Source organism: Aureobasidium subglaciale (genome assembly GCF_000721755.1).
Source record: "Aureobasidium subglaciale EXF-2481 unplaced genomic scaffold scaffold_30, whole genome shotgun sequence".
Taxonomy (NCBI): domain Eukaryota; kingdom Fungi; phylum Ascomycota; class Dothideomycetes; order Dothideales; family Saccotheciaceae; genus Aureobasidium; species Aureobasidium subglaciale.
Window position 1 is genome coordinate 122,215 of NW_013566965.1, and position 27,099 is coordinate 149,313.

A 27,099-nucleotide genomic window follows, 5' to 3' on the forward strand; every position below is an offset into this window, starting at 1 on the left:
AAAAGAGAGTGGGGTGGATGTGAGATTGTCGAGAGAATTTGGAAGGAGCGATGGATAAATCCGTGACAGCAATGATGCCCACTTGCATGTGACGATGGCCAAGACGCGCTCTTTCGGCGTCGAAGTGCGGGTTGCGGTGTTGGAAGTTACGAAAAACTGTCCACCGTCAATCGCAACTGCTAAGTCACCTGTACTTTCAGTAATCTGGACTTTCCGCATATGAGTTTGCGGCGTTTTTGATAGCGCATCGCATACCATGGCAGAAGCCGAAGTCAATGGAGAGCAACCGCTGAGCGCAGGTCGTCTGCGCCAAGTTGCCCTCTCCAGCTCCACCAAGAGGCGCTCTACTGAGCTGCTCTCGCTGCACGACAAGATCGTCAGCAAAGGTGTGCTGCCCAAGTGCTGTTTCCTCTCTCGGATCACTTCTCTGACTGTTCCATGTAGAATACCCTCTTGAGCAAATACCCAATGCTCTCAATGTCCTCTTCGACACATATCCTCTTTACGTCGACACACAATCACGACAGGCCGTCGAGCTGTGCCTCGTCGCCATATTCTCTACACCTGATACCGAATCATATGTGTCTAGCTTCATCGCCGCTGTCGAAACCGAAACTAAGAAGACCAGTCTTGCTCCAGCCAATGCCTTCGTCTTGATCCGCTGGTGCACTCTATTCCTCCAGCAATTCGCTTTGCAGAAGTCTCTCTGGGATGAGTGGGGCATTAAAATCATTCAAGCCCTGGTTCGTGTTACGAACACCTTCGAGAGTGCGAATCCTCGCCACAGCACACATCAGACCGTCCTTCGTGTCACTCGCCGCGGCTTTAGAAAACTCTTTGCATCTGACTTCGGAGACGACGCCTTGAACCAATCGATTACTGCTCTTACCACAAAGGCTGCTACTCCTACTCCTCAAAATGCTCTGGTGCTCGGAATAATAGCTGGAGTCAGTGCTCGCTTGTCGAAGCGCAGCGCCACCTTTGAGACCAGGAAGCCTGATTACAATGCCTTTTACCTCCGCGAGTTCATTGGATCGCGAGTTGTCCTTCCTCAGTTCGTTGCAACCGCTTTGATTGACTACTTCAACTCGTTCGTCAGCCTGGAGGACCTTAAAAAGGAGATCATTCCTGCTATCGAGAAGGCGCTCCTGAGAGCCCCTGAGATTGTCTTGAACGATCTTGTCACTCCCATGATTGAAGCCTTGCCTAAGGATCTGGACTTGTCCGACATCCTGGCCAACAACCTCTTGAAGCCTCTTGTTTCGAGCGCGAAGTCCAGCAACACCACTATCCGTGCAGGTGCTTTGAGAACCTTTGCTGCAACCGCGCGTCGTTCGCAAGACGATAAGCTCCTTGAAAAAGTACTTGGCGAGATTTTGACTCCTTTGAAGACCGGTAAGGTACCATCGGCCGACCAAAAGATCATCTTTGCACAGATGCTCGGCGCCTTGAACAGTTCCGAAGCTTTAGCTGCATCGATTCCACAGGGCCTTGCACCAGTCGCCGCAAAAGAGCCAAATGAAGCTGCTGCAAGCGCGGAAATTGCTGCGCTTTCTAAGCACTTGAAGTTCGGCCTCGAGAACGGTGTCGCTGTTAATGCTGCTACCACTGATGCTTACGCTAAAGGTGTCGCTGAGAAACGTCTTCCTTTCCGAAAGTTGTGGACCTTGAGCATTACAGATATCGTCTGGTCGCTCGAGGGAGAAGTCCTAAAGCAGCCCGGAGTTGCAGCCCTCGTAGACGCAGTAATCGGCAAAATGATCGATTCGTTCAACGAAGTAGTCGCAAATCCCGTCGCTGCCACACAAAATGGACAAGTCACCCTTGCTTGTGCCGTTACTGCCCTTTCATTAGCAAAAGCACCTCAGCTCGTGGAGTTGAAGAATGCATCGATCCTGAAGACTGCTTCAATTCTGGATCGTGCCGTTGCACTAGAGCCCAAGCCCTCTTTCCTCCTCAACACTCGTGTTTACACGAAGCTGACTTCGCAGGAGGATCTGGTATGGCTGGTAAGAGCACTCGCTGCGACCACCTCCGGTATTGCTTCCTCTAGCCCGGCAATTCAAGATGCTTGGGCTCAAGCATTTATCTACCTTATCGTTGCATCTGGCTTGCCGGCCACCGCTCGCTCTGAGGCCATGTCTCAGCTGCGCACAGCTTATCTAGCCCAGCCTGAGGCAGTTGGAAAGACTGTCACCGTAGCTTTGTCTCACTGGTCCGCAGACGTTGAGCTCGAGACAAAGGAGAGCGCAGCTCTACTTGCTAAGACTGGCCGACAAGAGCTTCACAAGGTTGTGCGTTGCATCTGCCATACAAAGGAAGAAGTCGCCGCAGGCCAGGCCACAATTGCACAGGATGTTGTAGATCACCAGTTGCTCAACCTGCTCGTATTGTGTCGACCTGAGCTCATGCCTAGATCTTCCTGGATCGAGACTTGTCTCAGGACAGGCACTGACCCTGGTGAGCTCGTCAAGCGGAGCAAGTCAGAGTGTATGAACCAGATCATTCGTGTGACCGAAGACAAAACGCTCTCTACCATCCCTGCTTTCCAACTCGCTGCCTTCCAGGCGACTGCGGATTTAGCATTTGTGGCCCCAGAAGAGCTGACATCCATTGTCCTAGAACAGATCTGCAGCGATCTGGACCCCGGATTACTCCAGGACATTGGTCCAACTGAAGCTGCGATCTTCCGTACACCGGAAGGTACTGCTTTCATTGATGTCCTTGCGAAGCAAACTCAAGCGCAAGCTCCAAGCAAGAACAGCAAAGACTATGATACATACAAGTGGGAGCAGGAGCTGAGGGATCAGCTGGCTCAGAAGAAGGGTACCACGAAAAAGCTCACTGCTGAAGAACAAGCGAAGGTGAATGCTCAACTTACGAAGGAAGCCGAAATTCGTGGCAACGTGACAACAGTCGTAGCCAAACTGAGGAGAGGTATTGGCATGGTAACGGGTCTCGTCACCGGCCCCCCAACCGAGACTGCCAACTGGTTCACTGTCACGACAGCTCGCTTGTTTGAGGTCATCAACGCTGGAGCGGGTCTCGTCCTTGGCGATGCTGCTATCCTCGCCTATCTCGAGTGTGCTCAGAAGACTTCTTCTCGCTTGGGTCCCATGCGCTCATTTGTAGGTGTTGCAGCTTTGAGGGCTGCCGGTCTGACCACTCTTCCCGAAGCCATGCAGGAAGAACCTCTTGGTGATTTGGTGACTCGTGTACTCTACCGCCTACGCTTCCTCGGCGAACAAAGACCCCTTGACGCAGTCACTCTAAGCTATTGTCTTCCCCTCTCCTTCTTGATTCTAGAACAGGGTGGTGTTGGCAAGGCTGAGGAGGAGGAAGCGCAAGAACAGATCATTCTCGCTGCTGAATTCCTTAGCTTCCATGCCGACACTTGTAGCGAGCCTCGTTTGGCTCGCAAGGAGGTTCTTTCGGTTCTGGTTTCTTCCCTGCAGGCTTACCAACAGCATTTCCGTCTTTTCAAGGACTGTTTCTCCGATGTCTGCAGAAGCGTTGCGCCCAACGCTACCGAAGCTGAGACCGACGTGGTGGTCAAGGCTACCATTGTGCCTGAATCCTCTGTTCGCGAAGTAGCTCTACAAGCCATCAGTGCTGAGTTCGAACTGTCAGGTAAAGAATTCTACGACGAGATCTTCCTCGCCACTCACGATGATGTCGAGGAGAACGTCGAGTTGGCACATGAGATCTGGGTTGAGAACGAACTCAAGACAGCACCAGAATCAGCCGACTCCATCGTTAAATATCTGGCTTCTCATGATATTCAGCTTCGCCGTGCTGCTGCACGATCATTAGCCGCACTCGTCAAGGAGCACTCAGATATTCTGGACACTGTCATCTCCCGTCTTCAAGACACATACAGGGAAGACGCAAAGCCAAGAGCGCCTCAGCGCGACAAGTACGGCATGCCCATTAAGATGGATCTCTCCGACCCCTGGCAATCCAGACAGGGTATTGCTCTTGCATTCAACCAGCTTACACCAACATACAACAGTGAACAGCTTGTACCGCTCATGCAATTCATGGTCGCAGATGGTCCTTTGGGAGACAAGAGTGTGACGGTCCGCGATTCTATGCTTGATGCTTCTACTGCCATAATCGCTGCCAAGGGCAACCTGCAAGTCGAAACCTTGATGAAGCTGTTCGAGACTACTCTTGAAGGAGGCTCTCTCTCTTCGACTCAAGATGCAGTGAACGAGGCTGTCGTTATTCTCTACGGTGCTCTTGCTCGTCATTTGAAGTCTGGTGACAGCAGAGTACCCAAGGTTGTACAGCGTCTCTTGACAACGCTCAATACACCTTCCGAGTCCGTCCAATACGCTGTCGCTCAATGTTTACCTCCCCTCGTTCAAGCCTCCAGCAAGGAAGCTGGGCAATATGTCCAGCAGATGATGGATACCACGCTCACATCCAAGAAATATGCCGCCAAGAGAGGTGCAGCGTATGGTCTGGCTGGTATCGTCAAGGGCAGAGGTGTGTCTGCTCTCCGCGAGTTCCGCATCATGTCGAACTTGGTCAGTGCTACTGAAGACAAGAAGGATCCCTACAAGCGCCAAGGTGCGTTCCTTGCCTATGAGCTCTTGTCCCTCATCTTGGGCCGTGTCTTCGAGCCCTATGTCATTCAAGTTGTGCCACAACTCTTGTCCGGCTTTGGTGATGCCATTTCCGACGTTCGTGAGGCATGTCTCGATGCTGCCAAGACATGTTTCGCCAGTTTGAGCTCTTATGGTGTCAAGCAAGTTCTTCCTACTCTGCTTGAGGGTCTTGATGAACAGCAATGGAGAAGTAAGAAGGGTGCCTGTGATTCCCTCGGTGCCATGGCATATCTGGACCCCGAGCAATTGGCAGTCAGCTTGCCCGAAATCATTCCGCCATTGACTGAGGTTCTGAACGACAGTCACAAAGAAGTCAGAGCATCTGCCAACCGCAGTCTGCAGCGCTTCGGTGATGTCATCAGCAACCCTGAGATCAAGAGTCAGGTCGACATCATTCTGAAGGCTTTGAGTGATCCTACCAAATACACCGACGATGCTCTGGATGCTTTGATCAAGGTCAACTTTATCCATTACCTCGATGCCCCATCGTTGGCACTTGTTGTCCGCGTTCTTGAGCGTGGTCTGGGAGATCGTTCTCAAACAAAGAAGAAGGCCTCCCAGATCATTGGTAGTTTGGCCCATCTTACCGAGCGTAAGGACCTCATCACCCATCTGCCCATCCTGGTTGCTGGTCTCAGAGTCGCTATCGTCGATCCTGTTCCTACCACTCGTGCAACAGCTTCCAAGGCCCTTGGTTCGACTATCGAGAAACTTGGTGAGGATGCTATGCCCGACCTCATTCCTAGCCTTATGGCAACCCTCAAGTCAGATACCGGTGCTGGTGACAGACTTGGTTCTGCTCAGGCTCTCAGTGAAGTCCTTGCTGGTCTTGGTACCAGTCGTCTCGAAGAGACTCTGCCCACAATTCTGCAGAACATCTCGAGTTCCAAGCCCGCCGTCCGCGAAGGATTCATGTCGCTGTTCATTTACCTGCCTGCATGTTTCGGAAACAGTTTCTCGAACTACTTGTCCAAGATTATTCCTCCAATCTTGTCTGGTCTTGCCGATGACGTTGACACAATTCGCGAGACTGCTCTGCGTGCCGGTAGATTGTTGGTCAAGAACTTCGCCACTCGTGCTATCGATCTCTTACTTCCCGAGCTTGAACGTGGTCTGGCAGATGACAGCTACCGTATTCGTCTCAGTTCCGTTGAGCTCGTCGGTGATCTGCTCTTTAACCTTTCCGGTATTAGTGGAACCGCAGAGCAAGAGGAGGCTGAAGAGGGTGCCAACGAAGCAGGTCAATCTTTGCTTGAGGTACTCGGAGAAGAGAAGCGTAACAAGGTTCTCTCCGCATTATACATCTGTCGCTGCGATACCTCCGGTCTTGTACGAACCGCTTCCATCAATGTCTGGAAGGCACTTGTTGCCTCACCCCGTACTCTTCGCGAGCTCATCCCCACCCTCACCCAGCTGCTTATTCGTCGTCTCGCAAGTCCCAACATGGAGCAGAAGGAGATTGCTGGCAACGCTCTGGGCGAGCTTATCAGAAAGGCTGGAGAAGGTGTTCTTTCAACCTTGTTGCCTACTCTTGAGGAGGGTCTGCAGACTACCGATGTGGATGCCAAGCAGGGTATCTGTATCGCTCTGCGTGAGCTGATCGCTTCGGCCTCTCCCGACGCACTCGAGGATCACGAGAAGACTCTTGTCTCAGTTGTGCGCATTGCATTGGTCGACGGTGACGAGGAGGTCAGGGAAGCCGCCGCAGAGGCGTTCGACTCTCTGCAAAAAGTCCTTGGCAAGCGCGCAATCGACCAAGTCCTCCCATACCTACTCAACCTGCTCAGGTCAGACGAGGACGCAGAGAACGCGTTGTCTGCTCTGCTTACTCTGCTCACCGAGCAGACCAGATCCAACGTCATCTTACCCAATCTGCTCCCTACTCTCCTTACCCCTCCGATCACTGCATTCAATGCAAGGGCTTTGGCCTCTCTCGCTCAGGTTGCAAGCTCTGCTATGACAAGAAGGTTGCCAAACATTCTCAATGCACTTATGGACAGCGTTCTCGCAACAAAAGACGAAGAGCTCCGTACCGATCTCGAGAACTCCTTCGATGCTGTGTTGCTATCGATTGATGAGTTCGATGGCCTCAATACAGCCATGAGTGCCATGCTCGCACTGACGAAGCACGAGGATCACCACAGAAGAGCACGTGCCGACTTGCACCTTGCCAAGTTCTTCAAGACATCTGATCTTGACATCTCACGCTACTACCCCGACCTTATCCGCACGCTTCTCATCAGCTTCGACGACAGTGATGTCGAGGTTGTCAAGGCTGCTTGGTCTGCACTTTCTGCACTCACTGGACGCTTGCGCAAGGAGGAGATGGAATCCCTGGTCTTCTCTACCAGGCAAACACTCAATCAAGTTGGTGTTGCAGGCCACAGTCTACCCGGTTTCTCGCTTCCCAAGGGTATCAATGCCGTCCTGCCTATCTTCCTGCAGGGTCTGATGAACGGATCTGCCGAACAGCGTACCGCGTCTGCATTGGCTATCTCAGATATCATCGACCGTACCAGTGCTGATTCTCTCAAGCCTTTCGTCACTCAGATCACCGGTCCTCTCATTCGTGTTGTGTCTGAGCGTTCGGTCGAGGTAAAGGCTGCTATCTTGTTCACTCTTAACAACCTGCTCGAGAAGATCCCTACTTTCCTCAAGCCCTTCTTGCCGCAATTGCAGCGTACCTTCGCAAAGTCGCTTGCTGATACCTCGAGCGAGATTCTCCGCATCAGGGCTGCAAAGGCTCTTGGTACTTTGATCACTCTCACTCCTCGTATCGATCCTCTCATTGCTGAGTTGATCACCGGCTCAAAGACAGCCGATACTGGTGTGAGAAATGCCATGTTGAAGGCGTTGTACGATGTTGTTGTCAAGTGCGGTTCTAGCATGAACGAGGCTTCGCGAACTGGCATCTTGAGTCTGATCGACTCTGACACTGGCGACTCCGATGAAACTTCTGCCATTACCAACGCTCGTCTGTTGGGTGCCTTGATCAAGGTCCTTCCAGAAGAGGTTGGCGGCGGACTGGTCAAGGCTCGTGTGCTTACTCCCAATCCCACTTACCCTTCAGTTCTTGCCCTCAACTCCATCTTGGCAGAGGCCCCCGAGTCGCTGACCGGATCGTTCTCCGACGTCCTTCCTTCGACCATTTGTCAGGGTGTTGGTAGCAGTCAGCCTGCCATCGCAGACAATTGCGTTCTCGCAGCCGGCAAGTACTTGCTCACACCCACATCTGACAAGTCGTTCGAGCCAGTGAAACAGATCATGGAGGCTCTCGCCGCAGCAATTGCGCCCGGCAAGCCTGTCGACACACGCCGTCTGGCATTAGTCGTGTTGCGCACTATTTCACGTGAGCAAAACGATCTGATCCGCCCCCACCTCGCTCTCCTCACTCCTGCCGTCTTCGGCAGCGTGCGCGACATGGTCATCCCTGTCAAGCTCGCCGCGGAAGCCGCCTTCCTCGCCATGTTCAGTGTGGTCGAGGAAGAAGACGCCATCTTTGCCAAATACATGGCTGGACCTGGTGCTGAGCTCGCAGCTGGTCCCAAGAGAAGTCTTCAAGACTACTTCAAGCGTATTGCTACTAGATTGGGTGCACAAGCTAGAGAGCGCAGAGAAGCCGAGGGTGGACAGGGAGGTCTGGGATTGTCTAGTGATGAGCAAGAGGACATGAAGGAGGTTTGGAGTGTTGGAAAGGTGGACATCGAGAGTGGCGCCTTCAAGGACGAGTAAAAAGGTGAAGTCTTTCGATCAAGCAAAAGAGCATACTAGCGATTTCTTGTAGATAAAGCGGTTTCTTATACAATTCTCTTTTTCCTGTTACTTCGGATTCCTCATTTGCTCCTTGATCGTCGAATGTGTTTCTTCGTTATGTCAAGGATATTCTGGCTATCATCTCCGTGAAGGGAGGGCTGCGAAGGCGGTTGTCATTGCACGCCCTGTTTACTGCTCTCCACCGTGCCTGTATGTGGCTCACACCCTGGGCTCGCTCTACCTGGATTTAAGGTACTTTATGATGCATGTGCCTACATTGACCGAAACAGCCAACTTCCTTTTAATCTTCTCCTTCCGCTTAGCGTCACACACTGCTATGCTCTCCTTGTTTCGTTCATTCTCTCCTGAAAAGTGTATTGAGAAGAATCTCTAGTCAAGAGTAACCGAACATGTCGCGCACAGACCTGAAAGCGCTCGCTTCTATCGTTCTTGCCCATGATCGTGCAGACTAGTGCTCAATAACACTTCCTACGGGTTAAGAAAAAGGGATGGCATGATCTATGATATCTTCGTGCTCGGTGACTCTGCATGGTTCTTGCAAAGGCAAGATCCTGTTGAAAGACCCGAGACCTCTCAAGGAGAGCATGTAACACGGTCCCTCTCTCTCCTTCTACATACATGGCTATCATTCGTAGCTCTCACAACACAAGATGTCACCACAGCACGGGGAAAGCTGGGCAGAGATTGATTTCAAGGAAAAGAATTGAAATTGCTCTTGCTTTACCAAACAACCACTATGCCAGAAACCTGCCCACATAAAAGGTGAGAAAAAGTCCTTCTAAGAAGCTTCTTCCCTAGCAATTCTAGCATCAACCTGCGCCTTGTGTTTACGATTCTTAAGATGAATCTCAAACTTGCCAATCGTGTCCTCTTTGACTGCTGTATACAATTTACCAGGGCAGTCGTCACAGCGAATACGGGGTTGCCACATCCACTTGACGATTTGCTTTTCGCCAGTCGAGGGGTTGGTGAAGTTTGCAGGTGGGGGTGAGCCAGCGGGGAGAGAAGTGTGGTCGATGCGAACGGGGTTGTCGGTGTTAGCGTCGATGGCGGAGAAGCGCATGAGGCCTGAGAAGCGCGAAGTTGGGTATAGACGGTGCATTTCAACGAGGGCAGTTTCGAGCCAGGGGGGGATGTCGGGCTGTGGAGAAAAGGTGTCAGAGACTTATTGGTTGCTCGGGGGAGTTGATAGTGAAGAGGTATTGCTACTTACCGTGGCACCATCTGGCATGGGAGTGGTGGCGGCTTCGACACGACCTTGCGAGTCATACTCGACGTCTTTTGTGATTTTCGTGGGCGTCGGTGCTGGGAGCTTGGTTGTTGGTGTCGGCGCTTGTGGTAAAGGCTGGCGGGCTGGCGTGACGGAAGCTGCGGATAGCGCGCGGTTCTGCATTGCAGGTGTCGATGGGCCAGCCGCTTGCTTGGCTGGTGTGGGATTTGAGCGTGCAGGCGGCATGGTGAAGGATGTAGGGAAGCCTGAGAGAGGTGGAGCGGCACTGCGACCAAACTTCCTCTTGGCCAAGAACTGCTTGAATCTGTCAGGGTTGATGCGGAGCTTGACAATCATAGACGTTGGTTCTGCAGTGTCCTCGCGGGCCGTCGTCTCCTGGACGCGCCTTGAAGGTCTGGTGGACTCTGGCTGTGAGAGCATGGCAATATCAGGAGTAGCGGATCTGCCGTAGGTCTGGCGCATGGCGATCTGCGCAGCACTAGCGGCACCTCTCATACCTCTGGTTCTCGTTGTGCCACTGGGAAGTTGAGTTGGTGCGGGTGACTCTGCTCCAGATTCCTCTTCTTCCAAGTCATCGGAATCGCTTCCGTCGTTGATACGAGTACCAGGTCTACGTCCTCTGCCTGTTGCAGTACGGCGGATCTTGAAGATACCACTTGCCTCCATGGTTTCTGCAGCACCGGGGATGACGGTCGACACGACCAAAGAGCGAACAGTTCTCTGACGTTCCTTGAGGTCTGGCAGAGCGGGTCCGCCACGTCTGTTGAGTTGACGCTTCTGAGCTCTTTGCTCACGCAGCATTGACAACTCAGTCTTCTCAAGCTCGATCTCCGTGAGCTCGTACATGTAAGGCGTCCAGTCTTTCTGACTCTGTTGCTGTCTGAAAACGTTGGGCACAGGCGAAGGAAGCATATTCTCACGAACGTCAGGATCCTCTATCGGTCGTCCATCGAACTCGTAGTTGGTAACAAACAAACTCTTGGAGTAGAGCTGGCATTGTTCGCGAATCGAGTGGGCGATGGCTGTGGTGAATTCACCGGAGAGTGACAAGTCAAGAGACATTTGTCTGGCGAACTCTTCAGGCGAGTTGAGAGGGTTGTTGATGTCCCACTCAAACTGATCCACCAATGTGATGTGTCCAATAGTGATGTTGAGCTTGACAGTAATACGCATATCGTCATTCTTATGCGCGCTGTATGCCACATCTGGCTCTGCAGGCTGGCCGGCAGGATAGACGTGGGGATAGTAGTTGTTCAGTTGGTCAAGCAGTTCCTGATGAACTTGACGGGCCAGCAACTGACTATGTTCCGGGGGCATCTTTAGATCCTCGATGAGATTCTCAGCGAAAAGTTGTGGAGAGACCAAGCGGTCATTAAGATTCCAGGTGAAGGTGTCGCGTAGTCTCAACTTCTCCAGCTCGAGGTCGAGTCGTACGGGCACGAGCTCCTCAAGATATTCAGCTTGCTGTCCAGCTTCCTTTCTGGCAACGCGTAATTCGCGCGTTCTCCTGTTACCGGCTCTTCGGCGCTGAGCTGGATACTCTAATCTGGTTCGATCATCGGTTCGACCATTGCCATATCCAGCATATCCGTAACCAAAGACGGCACCGGGATGCTGCTGCCTCTGCTGTCTTCCTTCGTGGAGGTACCACTCTTTCTCCTGCTCTTTCAGCCTTAGAAGCTTGCGCGATCTCTCGGCTTGATCGTTCATGGCGGCGGCATATAATGAGTCGCGCTGGATATAGCGCTCGAGAAGGACTTCGTCATGAGGCGGGTTGTTTGGCGACTGAGGACGCGCGAGAATGCGCGAGCCGGAGCGCGAACGTTTCCTGGACATAGCGACTCCGTTCGAAGATTGTGAGGGTGACGAGGTCATGTCGATGCCTGATGCGGCCATGATGTCTTTGGCGCGCTGTTTTCCGTCACGAATGGCATCGCCAGCATCCGAGGGTGGATTCGGGGGAGGGTCCGTTGAGGCAGAGGTGGGGGGAGCGGCACTTCGGCGACCAGGCGGGGGCTGGGCGAGGTTGAAGGACGGGCCGCTATTTGGGAAAGGTGATGCGACAGAAGTGGAGGACGGCGATTGCATGGTTCAATGATAGATTATGGCGAAGTGACTGGGTCGGGGATTAGCAGGCGCGTGGGTGGTCGCGTCCGAGTGAAGCCAGTGGTGGGTGGATGGGGAAGCCATCGCAGGGTGAAGGCGCGTCAAACTCGACAGTGTCTTGAGGAGCGTGGCATATAGAAGAGGGGAAGAGAAAAACAAGATGGACAGAGATGACATACCTTGGTCGAACATGCCCCTCTAGGGCAGTTGGTCTGGCCGAACGGAAAGAGACGGTGACTGCCTCGTCAGAGCCAAGCGGTGATTAGCCTCGAGAACACGGTACAAGGCCTTTGTTTCACGCCCTGTCAGCTCCTGCCAGTCGATGGATATTGCGCGCCGATGATTGGTGATTATCAATTCGCTATTCTTAATCATGCACATTCCCAATGACAGCTCGCCAGGCGCGTCTCTAAACATCAAGAATGCACGGACTGTGCCAACCAGACGTCTCCCGATCTCGAGAGACTCTCCACCTCATCAACCATCTAATTACTGTTCAACGTACCCGCTGGAAATAACTTGCTTCCATCCAAGAGACACTTCATGAACATATGCTTGTCGCTTCCATTTTCTTCAATCCCTGCTGCTAAGATAAACGCCTCATCAGAATGCGATCACGTGATTCGCTGCCATTTGGTATCCCTTGCTCCCTCTCCCACTCGCCTTGAATAGAAAGTGCTCTAAAGTAGTGAATCCAATCTCGTAAAGACGCTCAGACAAGCAGCGACCACCTAGTCTCCTGGTCAGTACACGATCACGCTGTGAAGATCGAAAGACAATGACACATACCTCGAGTTGCAGCTCCTTATCCTTTGCGTTGTTGACTTCATCCATAATGACTTGACCAAGATTGGCACCGATGTTGCCAGGTCCTCCTGTCCTCCTGGCGAAGGGGTATTGTGAGTATTCGGCCAACAGCTCGTCCACCTGTGCGAAGGCCCTCTCGCGTGATTCGTGGCCGAGTGTCGTCAGTGCATTCTCCAAGACATTAGCTGCGTATGCTCCACAGACCATGGCAATGGTTCGCAAGTATCTGAACTCCATTTCCTGGGGCAGGTATTGCGTAGGCGGCAGTACGACGGTGCGGTTGGTCAGAACATTACGGACACGGCGACGAATCTCGTCCTTTGCACCGCCATCGGCCACGGGGTGAGTAGCCATGTCGAAAAGCAAGAAGTTGCGCTTCTCGGTACGCAGAATGCCCTTGTCGACCAGACCCTTTGCCAAACGCTCACGCACTTGCTTCAGTTGATAGCCGATCTTCATAAGATTCCATGTCTCTCCTTTTGTGCGTATTAGCAATATGATTTCCTATCGTTCATGTCGGGCCAGGGGCAGGATTACCGCTCATAAGGTCTATCCACGAGCTCACGCTCATCTTCTCGCTGCTCTTCATCATCTTGAGTGCCTCATCGAGCAACACTTCGCCTGTGAGCGAGTCATCTATGACCTCGATCACTCTATCGGAGAGGGGAAAGCGTCTGCGGTTGGAGTCCTTCTGCATACTGATTCGTCCACGGAAAGCCAATTCAATGACGATGCAGCCTCGGAGAGCGTACGAGATGTTGTCGTTCCAGAATGAGAGGTAGCCCTGTAGATATATGCGTTAGAAGCAGTCGGAGAATTGGCAGAGTAGACGGCGCAAAGCTACCTGCTTGTCCTTGAGGCCCATGAGCAAGATCTCCTCCATCAGAGTCAACTTGGGCTGCTTGTTTCTTTCGGCACTTTCGCTAATGTCGCGGGGATCAAAGGCAATCTTGTGACCGTTCTCTCCACTTTCGTATGATGTCTCCAGACCTCCGGCTCTGTGTTCGTCGTTGCGCTTGTTGGTAGGCACGGGGGAGCTGACACGGCTGCCATCTTCACTTTCGAGACCACCGGCGGCACCAGCACCTCCTCTTCTTCTTGTCAGACCCGAGCTAGAGGCCATGTTTGGAGAATTGCGATTGGGTCGAGTGTTTTAGAAATCGCAAAAGGCCGGGGGGAGTGCTTCGTGGCCGTTAGACGCAGCTGTATGGAGGGAGACGCGGCGGGCGTCGGTGTACTAGCGAAGTCGGCCGATGGCAACGAGGCTGGGATTCAGAGATGCAGCTGGGCCAGTCGTTTACAAAAGGAAGAGGGAGCGCGAGAGAGCGAGTCAGGCGGCGTGTAGTGACGAGAATGGATCAGGCCAATTGTTGTCGCATGTTTGGAGGATCAACGACCAACCTCCCCCCACCTGGCGCTTTCCTCCCTGGGCCACTTACCGCTTGGCACCTTACTGTTATCACCGCGACACGGACATGACAATTTCACTTCATTTCGCGACGTTGGCTTCAATTTGCAGACGTAATGACCAAAGAAAATTTCATAGTACAAAGGCGCAGGACCTAGTGGCTAAATACCTCTACAGTGGCAGGTATAGCTGCTCGGATTTCTTAAAAACATTCCATTCCATGCACTTTTTTGTGGCGCATCTAGTGAGCTGTACATAAGTTAGGAAGCGGGTCGTGTAGCGATCGAGGAACAGAACTCACCATCGGGCTGGCTAAGGATGTACTCAACAGCTTGGTTTACTATGTGGTGTATCAGCATCGTTTTGGACAGCATGAAAAGTCTAGGCTCGGCATACCGCTGTGGATGGCGTCGGCCTCCTTGTCGGGGATCTCGATGCTGAATTCCTGGCATGGATGTGAGTATGTCGGCTAGTGATGTATTGCGGCGCATGCGACCAACCTCCTCAATGGCCATGACGACCTCGACGGTGTCCAGGGAGTCGAGACCGAGGTCGTTGGTGAAGTGTGACTGAGCAGAGAGCTGTCATGATTGGTAAGTGTTTGTCCGAAGGCTAGGATGGTGGTGAATTGATGTACCTTGGAGGCGTCCGAGACCTGGTGTGGTAGGTTAGCTGATGATGCGACAATCGGGGAGACTTCAATGGGCTGCGCACTTTGTCGAAGTTCTTCAACAGGTCGAGGATACGGCCCTGGACCTCATCTTTTGAGAGACCGGCGTGTGCCGAGTAGCATCTGATGGCGGAAACAAAGGTCGAGGGAGCGGCGGTGGTCGAAGGCAAGAATGAGGGAGCGACGCGGCGGGTGACGGGGGCCTGGACTCTAGGAGCGGCCTGGGCAAGGCATCTGGCAGATCTGGCGACGGCGAGGCGGAACATGGTGAGGGGCTGTGGTGGTTGTGAGAGAGATATCGACTGAGCTAGGCCGGGCGATGTTGGAAATCGTCATGAAGCTGCGGCGGAAGAAGAGCGCCAAGCACTGGACGGCTTCCAAGATCCACTCAGAGCGGGCTGGATAAGCAGGCGCGTTGATTGGCCAGAAAAGGAACAACGCCCGAGCATTACCTATGTGCTGCTAACCATCACCACCTTGGTCAACTGCCGCCACTACCACCTAATCCCCGTCCGCCTCTCCCCGCCCAATCCTCACACAGCGCTATCATGGCAAACACAAGGACCATGGCCGCTGCAGTCCTGCGCAACTCGGCTCGCCCTCTCGTCGCCTCTCCCCGTCTCTTCACACCCGCATCGACCTCGCTCTTCTCGACATCGGCCGCCCGCTTCGCCTCTGGCTCTGGTGCCCCCGCCCAGGGATACCGCATGCCCGCTCCTGCACGATGGGACCAACAGAAGGAGAGCACCGCCGACAAGCTCGGCAACTACTTCCTGCTCACCGAGATGATGCGCGGAATGTATGTCGTGCTCGAGCAGTACTTCAGACCTCCGTGAGTCGACCCGCCACCTGCAAACTGTATGTAGTCAATTGTTGACATGCAACAGTTACACCATCTACTACCCCTTCGAGAAGGGTCCCATCAGTCCTCGTTTCCGTGGCGAGCACGCCCTCCGTCGTTACCCTACTGGTGAAGAGCGATGCATTGCCTGCAAGCTGTGCGAGGCCATCTGCCCCGCCCAGGCCATTACTATTGAGGCCGAGGAACGTGAAGACGGTAGCAGAAGAACCACCCGCTACGACATCGACATGACAAAGTGCATCTACTGCGGTTTCTGCCAGGAGTCTTGCCCCGTCGACGCCATTGTCGAGTCACCAAACGCTGAATACGCTACAGAGAGTGAGAATTTCACAATATCAATTACAAAAGTACCAGACTGACCCTGTTATAGCCCGCGAGGAACTGCTCTACAACAAGGAGAAGCTTTTGATGAAGTAGGTCCCATCCGAAGTTATTACATGGCCCACATTCTAATACTATAACAGCGGTGACAAGTGGGAGCCCGAATTGGCCGCCGTTGCCAGAGCTGATGCCCCTTACCGATAAACGGTTCACTTACGAAGATACCCTCCCGCATACACCAACCCTGTGCTGGTCCTTGCAGCCATGACAAGCAGGCACCAAGCCGCATGCACTCGAGATGGGTCGGGGCCATGGATATGGTCGCTGGCGATTACTTTTATAACCCAACAGAGGTTAATGTATACCTGCTTGCATTGTACACTTTACGCTTTTTACATTTCGCCTTTTTTTTTTTCGAGCATTCAAAATTGGAGCATTATTTTTCTTTTGTCCATACATCCTCAATCTCCATGTGTCAAGACTTTTTTTCCACTGAGATGGAGCGAAGGAGTGAAGCCTGGAAGTAGGCTGATGTACTGCCTCTCCATGGTGACCCCTATATTTCACGGGTGCGATACTGCCTTTTCACAGGCACGAAAAATAGACACCGGGATGAGAGAAGGGCAGTGGTCGTGCGCAAGGAAAGGAGAAACACAGGTACGAAGAAGAGGAATGGACGGGTCATGCAATTACATTCCATGCTGCGCTTCTCCCTCTTCAAATGAAGCCAGTAGAACATTCTTGACACAGTGCAGACAGTCATTTGGCGATGATTTCCCGTAGGCGAGAGGCAAGAATTAATAAATCGTGGACCGGTAGTTGTTGCATGCTCATCTATCTCTGCAACTCATCGTAAGTCTTCTTCTGCTTCTTCTACTCGTTCTCCTATCTTTGTACATTGTGCTCTTCAGTCAAGATGGTGTTTTGTCTAGCTGTTAGACCAACTCCGGGTGCAAGTCCAAGAGTCGAAGCTTCCATCTTTTCCAGCGCCGTCTCGAAGTCTCTCCTCACACCAAGCACCTCTTGGATGTGACTCAGCTGAAGCTTTTCATCTCCATATCTAGCCAATGTGCCAGCCGTATGAATGGCATTCGATATCTCACGCCCGTTCAACCTTTCTTCAGACAACAATTCAGATACCTCGTCAACATCAAGACCAGAACAATCAGTACCAGTCTTCTCAAGACTCTGCTTGCTTCCAAATCTTCCTCCTAGCTTGTTCATCCAGGCTCTCCATACCCAAGAGCAAGATGCACCCTCGACTTCATAGCAGCATCAAACACATGAATACGATTCGTCGTCAAAAACACAATCCCCGAAAAGAATATTCCAAATGCCTCAGAAACACCGCAACCAGAGCATTTCTGTTCGTAGCGTTGGAGCTATCATCACGTCTGGCTTCCAAAAAACACATCTGCTTCATCCAAGAGCACGATAGCCTTCCACATCGTCGCGAAGCGTAACACTTTTGCAAGTTCCATTTCAGAAAACCATGGGCTGTCGTGTTTGTTTAAATCAGAGATTGAAGCGCGGATGAGTGCTTTTTGGGTGATTTCGGCTGCACGTTCTGCGGTGAATGTTGTTCCTGAGCCGGGGGGGTCCGTGGAGGAGACAGACGAGGCCTTTACCTTTTTTGCTGTTCTTCGTCCCTGGCATCGGTGGGGAAGTTGTGGGAGGTTATTAGTGCGCAGACGAGGTTGAGTTGGCTAGATGGGAGGATGAGGTTGAAAAGGCGTTGGCCTTCCAGGTTACTTTGTGTAGGTTTGTGACGTAGAAGCGACACCAGTCTTTTCTGCTGCTGGAGTATCCGAGGACGTAAGGGGGACAGAGGAAGGTGTTTAAGGATGATAAGGGTCTTCTGCTGATGATGCCGCTGGGGTGATCTTGCTCGAAGGTCCTGCGGTCGATGATGACGCGACCGGTCTCTATGAATGGCATCCAGAGTTGTGGCCATTGGTTCTCATCTGGATGATAGAAGGCGTGAGGTGGGAGTTTGAGGTATTCGGCCGGTCCGTCGTATTGACGTGCCAACATACCCGTTATCGACGAGAACAGTTCTCCCCTCTTACGAAGACGGTTTTCAAGGTCCTCGTCATCTGGTGCGTAAGCTCTGGGATAGACCTTGAGATCCAGAATCTTTGAAGGATGATCAGAGCCGAAATCCTCTTTCTGATAGATACGAAACACGTACTTTGAAACACCATACTTCTCGCCATCATAGTCAGAGTACGAGCACTGAATCTCGCAGTACTTGCCACTCTTATCATATCGCTCATAAGCCGTCTTCTCCACCTTGAGCAACCAAGGGTGAGACTTGACATAAGTACCACTGTATCGCCCGGTCGAAACAAAGCACCCAGTCTAGCAAACTCGACAAGTCCACTGCGTACTTGTGTCGTATAACTCTTCCTCGCAGCACCCATATCAAACTCCATAAACTTCAACAACTCCACATGCTTCCTCTCCACACCTTGCTCATCCAGCTCTCCAGCATACCTCTGCAAACCCAATGATGAAACAACATCTCCGAAGGAACAGGAGTCGAAACCGCCGAAGTGAAATCCGAAGGAATAGTCGGGTGCGACTTTTACAACATCTCTAAAAGCCTGCAGAATATGAGGAGAATCGACGTCAAGAGTGGTGGATTCGAGATTGTGGTTCTTGTCCAGTTTTCGAGTTACTACTAGAGCGTAGTCGTCTGTGGAAGCCTCGACATGTCCGAAGCCTTCGAAAGAGGTCTTTTCGGGTGTGCCATCTTCCTTTTGGGATAGATGCCATGTCTTGACTTCGCATTTGACGCTGTGGAGAGTTGGATGCGTTCTCAGCCATGGTTCGAAGGTGACGAGTAATCTATATACAAGATGGTGCTGAGAGTACGTCTTTCGGTCAAAAAGGCTGTTTCATGTGAGAAGCACAAGCTTGAATCGTTCAGGTAGCAAAGTCATTGCCTTGTGCTGCAGTCATCCTTTGGAAAACAAGGCATGTGACTGGTCGAGATCCTTCATTCGTCTATTCTGCTGCCTAACGATGATGTGGCTTGCAGGATGCGCTGTCTCGCTCGTTTGCTGGCTATCAATGACTTTCCCTTGCGCACGTAGTCATCGCACCTCGTCTGAAAGAACAGTGGAAGCCTCAACGGTTCCTAGAGCCTTGTGTTCAATATCACGATCAAAGCTGCTGAAAGACGCGACGCCTATTTCCGGACCTGGCAAGGCCACGCACCTACCAATGTTTGAACAATATCTACTGGCAGCAGATTCGGGTCAGTAGTATGGGGAAAAGGTCGCTGTTATTGATTCTATACTCATCTAACTCTACAACTCATCATGACTCTTTTGCTTCTTCATTTCGTTCTCCTCTCTTTGAGCTCTTGCATCCGCTTCCTGCATCTCTGCCTGGATACCAGCACCGCCCGCGTGACCAGCGATAGGACTCTTGCCTTCGCCAACCTTGCGTTGAGCCAACGCCGCAATCTCATCGTCGTAGATAGTCCACTCGGGTACCTGTCTCCTGGCTCTCTCCAGCTTGGGCTCCTTGGTCTGAGGATTGTTACACAGATCAATGGTTCGCGCAACACCTAGAGTCTCGTCGCTGCACCAGGTCTCGCACCAGAGCCATTCCTGAGGCAAGCTTTGGATAGGCAAGACATGCTGCATATGGTTAGGAAGATCTTGGTCTAAGTTGCTCAGACTATTGGGATCTGCTGACAGCTGGTGATACTGTTGTCTCAGACGATCTCCTGCGGCCATCTGACGGAAGCGTACAAGGTCGACCACGTAGAGAGCCGAGATGTGGTAGGGCAAGCCCCGGAGGAAGTTCTTCCAGTAACCCTGCTTCCAGAAGCGGAATCCTTCCATCTCTGTTCTAGAGTCGCACATTGGGGTGAAACCGTATGGTGCACCTTGGAGGTCGTACTTTACAAGATCGTACATGTCAGTGCGTACGATTTGATCGGCATCGACGAAAATGACCTTGTCCAAGTCAAGCGGGAAGAGGACATCCAGGAACAAGATCTTGTAACCCCAGATCTCACGTTGCTTTTCCTTTTGGCCACGGAGCCAATGAGGCCACTTGTAGGTGACCATCTCATATCTAAAGCCATACTCCTCGGCCATGATTGGCAGGAAGGCCTTGAAGGAAGGAGACAGAAACTGCTCGATGAACCAGAACTTGACTGTGTGTGAGGTGTGCTTTGTAACCGATAGCATCATGATGTTGAGCATGCGCTCATACAGATGTCCAGAAGCGACCGAGAAGATGTTGATATCAGCATGAGGCAGAGTCGCAAGATCAGTAGAAGAGCCACCTGATTTTGATAGGAGGCCAGAACCGAATTTCTGAGCTTTTGAGAGAACATCACCTGACTTTACGCTACCAAGACCGACTTTAGAAAGGATGGCATCGGCCTTGTTAGCAATGTGATCAGCGGTTGTCTTTGCACTTTCAAGAACATCTTCATCTTCCATGCCAGGTCTTCGTGAGAGACGAGGGAAGATAGTAGCACCTCGGAAACTGGTAAGCGCTATCTCAGTAATCTCATCTCCTGCTTGAGGACTGTATCCAATGGTGCCAGCACTGTCGATCTTGAATATTTCCTCGCTTCTTCCCTTTTGTAGAGTGAGATTGTAGAAGCCAGGGTTCGCCTTGAACTGGAAATATCCCAGGTTCGCCATGATAATGGTGTCGGCAAAATGCGGATCCTTGTTGGTACCCAGCACAAGCTGCGCTCCTCTGGGCGCTGTGCCAATGGTTACATCACGAGAGTGACCTTCAATAAGGATGCTTTCGAGCTCATATGTTGCCTCAATGTCTCTACCTTGTGTCGAGCTCAACTTGATGTTGTCAAGATCGTGGACGCTGTCCTTAGGGGCGACAAGCCACGCAGGCGGCATATCCATAGCCATTGTGAGAAGCGCATCTGCCGGCAGGCCTCCAAAGTGTGCCAGTGTGCCCTGCAGAGAACCTGCCTTGTCAAATCTTGGCTTCGATTCCAGCACGTGCCGGTAGAAACGCTTGACAGGCAGTTCGTCCAGTCGCTCTTTTGGATTCAAATATAGGCGTAGGTGGACTCCAGAGAGCTCAGACAGGACCTTGAGGATGGGTACCCAGCGTTGAGCTGTTTCAGATGCTGGGTCGATTGATGCGACGATCTGAATCGTTGCAGACTCGGCATCTCCACGCTCGATGAGAGTATGTGATCCGGTCCACCCGCTGAAGACATCTGAGCGAGCTGGTGGTGATGAGTCGAACATGCCCTCAGGGACGTCTGACTTGGATGACAGGGCAATGAGGTTAGATAATTTGGAGAACGACAAGGCAGTGTTAGCCTTATCAGCGATGTTGACGCCCTTGATAGCCGCAGCTGCCGGCATCAAACGCTTCATACGCTCGTATGACAGAAGCGTCTCGAAGTCGTCACCATCAAAGTCCTCGAATGATGGCAAAGGTCCGACAACTCGGCCAGCTAACAAGATGCCTTGATCACCACTGCTGAATCCGATCTCCTCAAGGAATCTGTCAGCTGACGACCAGAAGGCATTGGCGGCAACAACGTCTTCTTCAGAGACGGTGACCTTGCCCTTCGACAGCAGTGCTTGCAGGGCATCCAAGGAGACTGTGGGGCCTAGGATCATAGTCTTGAACAACTCAACGGCAAAGCTCGAGGTCGACAGCGGCGTAGTGGAACTATGAACGAGCAAGATCTCTACCTGATCATACTCGTCCTTGCGGAGAGTAAGAAGTGCAGACAGCATACGTTGGCTGGCTTCTGAATCAAAGTCTGCAACTATGACAAGGTGAACAAGGTCGCTTGACACGGTATCCTTGCTAGCTGGTAAGCTAGGTACCGATCCTATGGCTCCTTCGGTGAGATCAGATAGAGATGCCAGGTTAACTTGTCTGATACTGTTCTCGTCTTCGGGGATGACCCATGGGTTGCGACGAGCTGAGGCGCGAGCCAAGAACACTTCGGGAATGTAGCTATCATCGTCAAGCTCATCTTCGAAGATTGCCTTCTGCACAGTACGTAAATCAGTGCTGACGCGCTGACTCATCTCCTGGAGCCATTCGTCGGACATCGGTAGAGGAATGCCATTGACAAAGAAAGGTGGAGTATTGCCGGATGCGCCTAAACGGCCCAGGTACTTTCTTGCGGACGCGACACGTGCATTGAAGTCATCATTCTGCAATACCTCCTGCAGTGGCGCTGAAGTGCGGTCTTTACGAAGCTTGCGACCTTTGGCGGCACCATCAAATACGGACTGGACCGGACCTGCAAGCTTTCGTCCTTGACTAGAAGAAAGCTGAATATGTTAGTAGGGCTCATTGGTGATTCTCATAGCGGGACAAACCTTCTGTAGATATTCCAGAGCAACACCAAGACCATAAGTGTCGAGCAAGTAGTATACGGTCTTGGCCTGCTCAGACGACGCGGCAGAAGTGGTTTTGGGTACAAGACCAAATCGAATCGGTACTTTCCTCTTCACAAAGCTTTGTAGACTCTCAACGACCATCTCGACATCCTTGTAGTTGGCAAAATCAATTGGAAGTATAAGGTTATGAATTTCCTTACGAACAGGGGGCAGTTGTCCTGGGTACGTTCGTTGCAATAGCTTTTGCCGTTAGTCATGTGCGTACGGTGGATGAGGAAGATACTTACCGCTCTGACTTGAGATGGCCATTCGGCATAACGTTTGTCGTGCTCAATGTCATTCATCCAGATAATGACTTTGCCATCTTCAAGCTCGTCTCTCCAATCGTAACGCTGAGGTTCTTGACTTGAGGATGCTTCCGAGATTGATGAATGTGATAGAAGCTGCACGGCCTCCTTTCCGCTCAAACCGAGCTCGCTCGCACTGTCGATCAACTTACGCTCACGTCGCAAATGCTCAAGCATAGCGTAAGCATCGAAGTCACGAGCCAGAACTTGGAGACCATTCACCCAGATGACGTTATAACCTGATGGTAGGAAGACTTCGCGGTTCACCAAGTGTTCCTTCCTGAAATCCTCGGAAATCTCCTGTGTAGACATGGCTGCTGAGTGCTTCGGGAAGTCTTGTGTAAGCTTCAACAAAGTGTCGAATGGATCAGCACTGCTCATTACAAAGCTTGACGCCCTCATGTCCAATCTCAACAGCTCCTTCGAGGACAGCGGCTTGAGGTCTGCCACATCTTCGTCCGTCAACTTTGCGCTAGAGCCATCACTGCTCACAGAATCCGAGTCTTCAGCCTGACGATCATCAATGACGATGTAGTCGGTCCTCTTGAGGGCCAGCTCTATACCATACCCACTGACAGCAAGTGGAGATCCCGCAATGTCTATAGAAGGCCTGTATCGGACTCTGTATGATGTCTTTCCCGATTTTGCGGTTGCGCTAACGGTCTTATGGAATTCACGAAAGGTTGGAGACATGATATCTGCGTAGAGGATGGCGGGTGTCTTGCTCTGCTTGTTACCCGCGATGCGATCGAACGGGAGATCTAGCACACGCCTGTCAGATGTTAGCAAGTTTGTGAGATAGCAAGCCAGACGTCTAGACATACTCCTGATCCAATAATTCTCCTGATGAGCTTGCCAGGTCGGAGTCACAGTATTGTTGGCCATTGAAGTGTAACCAAGTTTGACAGCTCTTATCCGTCCGTCTCTTCAACGTAGGCTCCACGGTAGTGTTGTAGAATTGATAGTGTGCCTCTATTCTAGGGGCAGCGGCATGTATCGACAATGCATACTCGAAAGAAGAGATGTCTTCTGCTTTGGCAAGATGTCCCTCATCTTGTAGTGTCTTTTTGAATAGTTCATACAGATCTCGATCCGTCGAGGCTTGATCGAAGTGGCCTTCCGCAATGCGGTCGAGTAGTGGGTAATAGGCGGTCGAGTTTTCATCAGCAGCTGTTTCTCTGTCTCTCGTTAGTCTTGATCTAGCTCGCGTGTAGATGTGCCTTACAATAGTTCTACTAGGTAGGGAGCTGAATTGAAAGAAGTCTTGAGCGCTACATTCACCGAAGGGGCGGCACTGGTACATATCGCTTGGAGTCCAAGGAGGAAGGCAGTGTTGGCTGCCAGGTACTGATATGGCACCATCCTCACTGTTTGCAAAGCAATAGATGATGACTGGCCGTTTAGCTAGAAAGCTTAGTGTCGAAGACGTTCATGAGCTGAGGGGTATATCAGGGTGTCTGACCGAACACCTCGCTCGATTATTGTCACGGTCCAGCTGCGAGTGATCGATGCGTCTTCTATGAGAACAAAGGCAACTCCTCTGGACTACAATTTCCCTTCAAGGATCGTTTGGAGTCTAGCCACATGTCATTCTAGTATGGTTGTTTGCACTGTTTGCATCTGGGGAAGCCGCCGGTTAGAATTGCTTCCGCCTTCATCGTCCTTCGGGGACCGGCCATCACGGTACAAATATTCTTGGAGTCGTGAAAGAACTACATGTTGAAGCTCAAGGTGGATCGGCATATGTGCGAGCTATCTTTGTGAAACACGAATACTCGATGCTCCCTGTACGACAAGTAAATCAGTGACAGAGAGTGTTAATTGACGGATGTGATCGCGACTTCTCAATTTGCGAGAGAAGACCAAGTCACATGGGTTCGCGCGTCAAGCCGCCACCTAGAACACGTCCCACTCCAGGCACCTCGATGCTCATTCTTTTGACAAAACTACGACATTCCTTTTGTGGCGGTAAGTGACGACCCAGACCAGAAAACAACCATTCGTAATGTAAGTTGCTCGTCTTGGTTACTACTAATTGGACCAATCTGACCGCGCTTTGCAGGATCGCCGTCATCGAGAAGGAGAATGTCGCGCCAACGCCACTGCCTACACAAAAGCGGTCTCGCATGTATGGCGGCACCCCCATCACTGCCGACCGGTTGATGAAGCCTTTCAAGTGCCCTGGATCCGCAACACCCACAAGAGCCTCGGAGAAACCAACGCGCAAAAGAAGAAAGGTCAATTACGCTGGAGCCGATGGCGAGGCAGATGATGTCGATAAACCGTATAGCAACGAGGATCGACTTGCACTTGCCACGCGAGACGTCAACCGCTTCCCTGTCTTCAAGCCCAAGGACAAGGACACCTCAATACGTCAACGCTTCTCGGTGCCTTTCCTTAACAAGGATCCTGCCGCCTACAACTCGTCTCGCCCGCCGCCTCTCCTCGGACTGCGTCAGGGTGCAGTCTTCGTTGCTAAGCCGCTTCACGACCCAAGTGGAGAGTTTGCCATTGTGCTCTACGATCCCACTATCGACGATAAACCAGTCAAGGCAATAGAGGATGCATCCAAGGAAAATGCTGAAGATGTAAAAGAAAAATTGGACGAACCGATCATGCACAAGAGTTTGGCCGATATCCTGGGATTGAAGAAGAAGGTTGTCGAGGAGCGACCTCGGGTGCCCGTTGTCATCGACCCCAGGCTGGCAAAAGTGCTACGTCCTCATCAAGTTGAGGGTGTCAAGGTATGTTGTTTGTGGATTCGTCGCGTGCCTAGAAGCTCACTCTTAGTCACAGTTTTTATACCGCGCTACTACTGGATTGATCGACGAAAAGGCTCAAGGTTGCATCATGGCGGATGAGATGGGTCTGGGCAAAACATTACAATGTATCGCCCTCATGTGGACACTTTTGAAGCAATCACCGGATGCCGGCAAGCCCACCATTAACAAGGCCATCATCGTCTGTCCCTCGAGTTTGGTCCGCAACTGGGCCAACGAGTTGGTCAAATGGCTTGGGAAAGATGCCATCAATCCGTTCGCCATTGATGGCAAGGCTACCAAAGATGAGCTAATCCAGCAAATTCGTCAGTGGTCCATCGCGTCAGGTCGTGCCATTATCCGACCTGTCATTATCGTATCCTACGACACACTGAGACTCTACGTGGACGAGTTTAGAGAAACGCCCATTGGACTCCTGCTCTGTGACGAAGGCCACAAGCTGAAGAATGCCGACAGTCAGACTTTCATGGCCTTGAACGGTCTCAATGTGCAGAAGCGAGTCATTCTGTCTGGAACACCCATCCAGAACGATCTTTCAGAATACTTTTCATTGCTCAACTTCGCCAATCCCAATTATCTTGGTACAAGGATGGACTTCCGCAAGAAGTTCGAACTTCCAATTCTTCGTGGTCGCGATGCAGGTGGTTCAGACGCCGATCGCAAGAAGGGTGACGAGCGGCTAAGTGAGCTACTGACTTTGGTGAACAAGTTCATCATCCGTCGCACTAACGACATTCTGTCCAAGTACTTGCCTGTCAAGTACGAGCATGTTGTCTTCTGCAACATGGCACCCTTCCAGAAGGATCTTTACAACCACTTCCTGCAATCACCCGACATCAAGAGTTTGCTGAAGGGCAAGGGAAGTCAGCCTCTGAAGGCCATCGGCTTGCTGAAGAAGCTCTGCAACCACCCCGATCTGCTCAATCTTCCGGAGGATCTGCCCGGTTGTGAGAACACTTTCCCCTCAGACTTTGTGCCCAAGGATTCTCGTGGTCGTGACAGAGATGTCAAGGCATGGTACTCAGGTAAGATGCAAGTGCTTGATCGCATGCTTGCTCGAATCAGAACCGAGACCAACGACAAGATCGTCTTGATCTCGAATTACACGCAGACTCTTGACGTGTTCGAGAAGCTATGTCGTGCCAGAAACTATGGCAGTCTCCGACTCGACGGTACGATGACGGTCAACAAGCGTGCAAAGCTTGTGGACAAGTTCAACGATCCCGAGGGTAGCGAGTTTGTCTTCTTGCTATCATCCAAGGCCGGTGGATGTGGTCTCAACTTGATTGGTGCCAACCGTCTCGTCTTGTTTGACCCTGACTGGAATCCTGCAGCCGATCAGCAGGCACTGGCGCGTGTCTGGCGTGATGGTCAGAAGAAAGACTGTTTCGTGTACCGCTTCATCTCGACAGGAACGATCGAAGAGAAGATCTTCCAGAGACAGTCCCACAAGCAGTCTTTGTCATCGTGTGTCGTGGATTCAGCAGAGGATGTCGAACGACATTTCTCGCTGGATAGTCTCCGCGAGCTCTTCCAGTACCGACCCGACACGACCAGCGATACGCATGATACCATCAAGTGCAAGCGCTGCAAGGACGGCAAGCAGTTCATCAAGGCGCCCGCGATGCTCTATGGTGATACCAGTTCATGGAACCATTTTACCAACGATGGTGAGAAGGGTGCTATGGGCAGGATCCAAGATCTGCTGCTCAGACAAGAGTGTACAGAGGATGCGGTCAGTGCTGTGTTCCAGTACATCAGCCATTAGTTTGGTGGACGGTTTCTTGAGGATATGGGTTTATGGCTTGA

General features: G+C 51.8%; 9 protein-coding genes across 9 annotated transcripts; 3 read left to right on the forward strand and 6 right to left on the reverse strand.

The window, feature by feature from the left end:
• Nucleotides 1–256: 256 nt before the first annotated feature.
• AUEXF2481DRAFT_8608 (uncharacterized protein) lies at nt 257–8,345 on the forward strand (the record flags this gene model as incomplete). The annotated part of the gene is made up of 2 exons (XM_013484355.1): nt 257–386; nt 445–8,345. The coding sequence occupies 2 exons, from the start codon at nt 257–259 to the stop codon at nt 8,343–8,345; spliced, it is 8,031 nt and encodes a 2,676-aa protein (XP_013339809.1).
• Nucleotides 8,346–9,165: 820 nt separating this feature from the next.
• On the reverse strand, nt 9,166–11,706 carry AUEXF2481DRAFT_8609 (uncharacterized protein; the record flags this gene model as incomplete). The annotated part of the gene is made up of 2 exons (XM_013484356.1): nt 9,166–9,528; nt 9,601–11,706. 2 exons carry the CDS (start codon nt 11,704–11,706, stop codon nt 9,166–9,168), a joined length of 2,469 nt encoding a protein of 822 aa, XP_013339810.1.
• A 698-nt stretch (nt 11,707–12,404) lies between these two features.
• Nucleotides 12,405–13,684, reverse strand: AUEXF2481DRAFT_702612 (uncharacterized protein; the record flags this gene model as incomplete). Its single annotated transcript, XM_013484421.1, has 4 exons — nt 13,376–13,684; nt 13,069–13,315; nt 12,514–13,007; nt 12,405–12,455 (listed from the first exon to the last, which is right to left on the reverse strand). Exons 1-4 carry the CDS (start codon nt 13,652–13,654, stop codon nt 12,405–12,407), a joined length of 1,071 nt encoding a protein of 356 aa, XP_013339875.1. The 5' UTR covers nt 13,655–13,684.
• A 450-nt stretch (nt 13,685–14,134) lies between these two features.
• AUEXF2481DRAFT_101852 (uncharacterized protein) lies at nt 14,135–14,914 on the reverse strand. Its single transcript, XM_013484422.1, has 6 exons — nt 14,654–14,914; nt 14,577–14,594; nt 14,440–14,520; nt 14,336–14,384; nt 14,241–14,279; nt 14,135–14,188 (listed from the first exon to the last, which is right to left on the reverse strand). The coding sequence occupies exons 1-6, from the start codon at nt 14,873–14,875 to the stop codon at nt 14,181–14,183; spliced, it is 417 nt and encodes a 138-aa protein (XP_013339876.1). The 5' UTR covers nt 14,876–14,914; the 3' UTR covers nt 14,135–14,180.
• Nucleotides 14,915–15,157: 243 nt separating this feature from the next.
• AUEXF2481DRAFT_8612 (uncharacterized protein) lies at nt 15,158–15,996 on the forward strand (the record flags this gene model as incomplete). The annotated part of the gene is made up of 4 exons (XM_013484357.1): nt 15,158–15,441; nt 15,497–15,789; nt 15,842–15,884; nt 15,936–15,996. The coding sequence occupies 4 exons, from the start codon at nt 15,158–15,160 to the stop codon at nt 15,994–15,996; spliced, it is 681 nt and encodes a 226-aa protein (XP_013339811.1).
• Nucleotides 15,997–16,498: 502 nt separating this feature from the next.
• Nucleotides 16,499–17,423, reverse strand: AUEXF2481DRAFT_500521 (uncharacterized protein). Its single transcript, XM_013484423.1, has one exon. The coding sequence runs from the start codon at nt 17,014–17,016 to the stop codon at nt 16,678–16,680; it is 339 nt and encodes a 112-aa protein (XP_013339877.1). The 5' UTR covers nt 17,017–17,423; the 3' UTR covers nt 16,499–16,677.
• Nucleotides 17,424–17,472: 49 nt separating this feature from the next.
• On the reverse strand, nt 17,473–18,621 carry AUEXF2481DRAFT_33137 (uncharacterized protein; the record flags this gene model as incomplete). Its single annotated transcript, XM_013484378.1, has 3 exons — nt 17,473–18,153; nt 18,183–18,547; nt 18,579–18,621. The coding sequence occupies 3 exons, from the start codon at nt 18,619–18,621 to the stop codon at nt 17,473–17,475; spliced, it is 1,089 nt and encodes a 362-aa protein (XP_013339832.1).
• A 439-nt stretch (nt 18,622–19,060) lies between these two features.
• AUEXF2481DRAFT_92203 (glycosyltransferase family 24 protein) lies at nt 19,061–24,052 on the reverse strand. The gene is made up of 5 exons (XM_013484424.1): nt 23,736–24,052; nt 23,335–23,688; nt 22,451–23,282; nt 22,143–22,403; nt 19,061–22,094 (listed from the first exon to the last, which is right to left on the reverse strand). The coding sequence occupies exons 1-5, from the start codon at nt 23,870–23,872 to the stop codon at nt 19,107–19,109; spliced, it is 4,572 nt and encodes a 1,523-aa protein (XP_013339878.1). The 5' UTR covers nt 23,873–24,052; the 3' UTR covers nt 19,061–19,106.
• Nucleotides 24,053–24,636: 584 nt separating this feature from the next.
• AUEXF2481DRAFT_8614 (uncharacterized protein) lies at nt 24,637–27,058 on the forward strand (the record flags this gene model as incomplete). Its single annotated transcript, XM_013484358.1, has 2 exons — nt 24,637–25,254; nt 25,307–27,058. The coding sequence occupies 2 exons, from the start codon at nt 24,637–24,639 to the stop codon at nt 27,056–27,058; spliced, it is 2,370 nt and encodes a 789-aa protein (XP_013339812.1).
• Between the last annotated feature and the right edge of the window lie 41 nt (nt 27,059–27,099).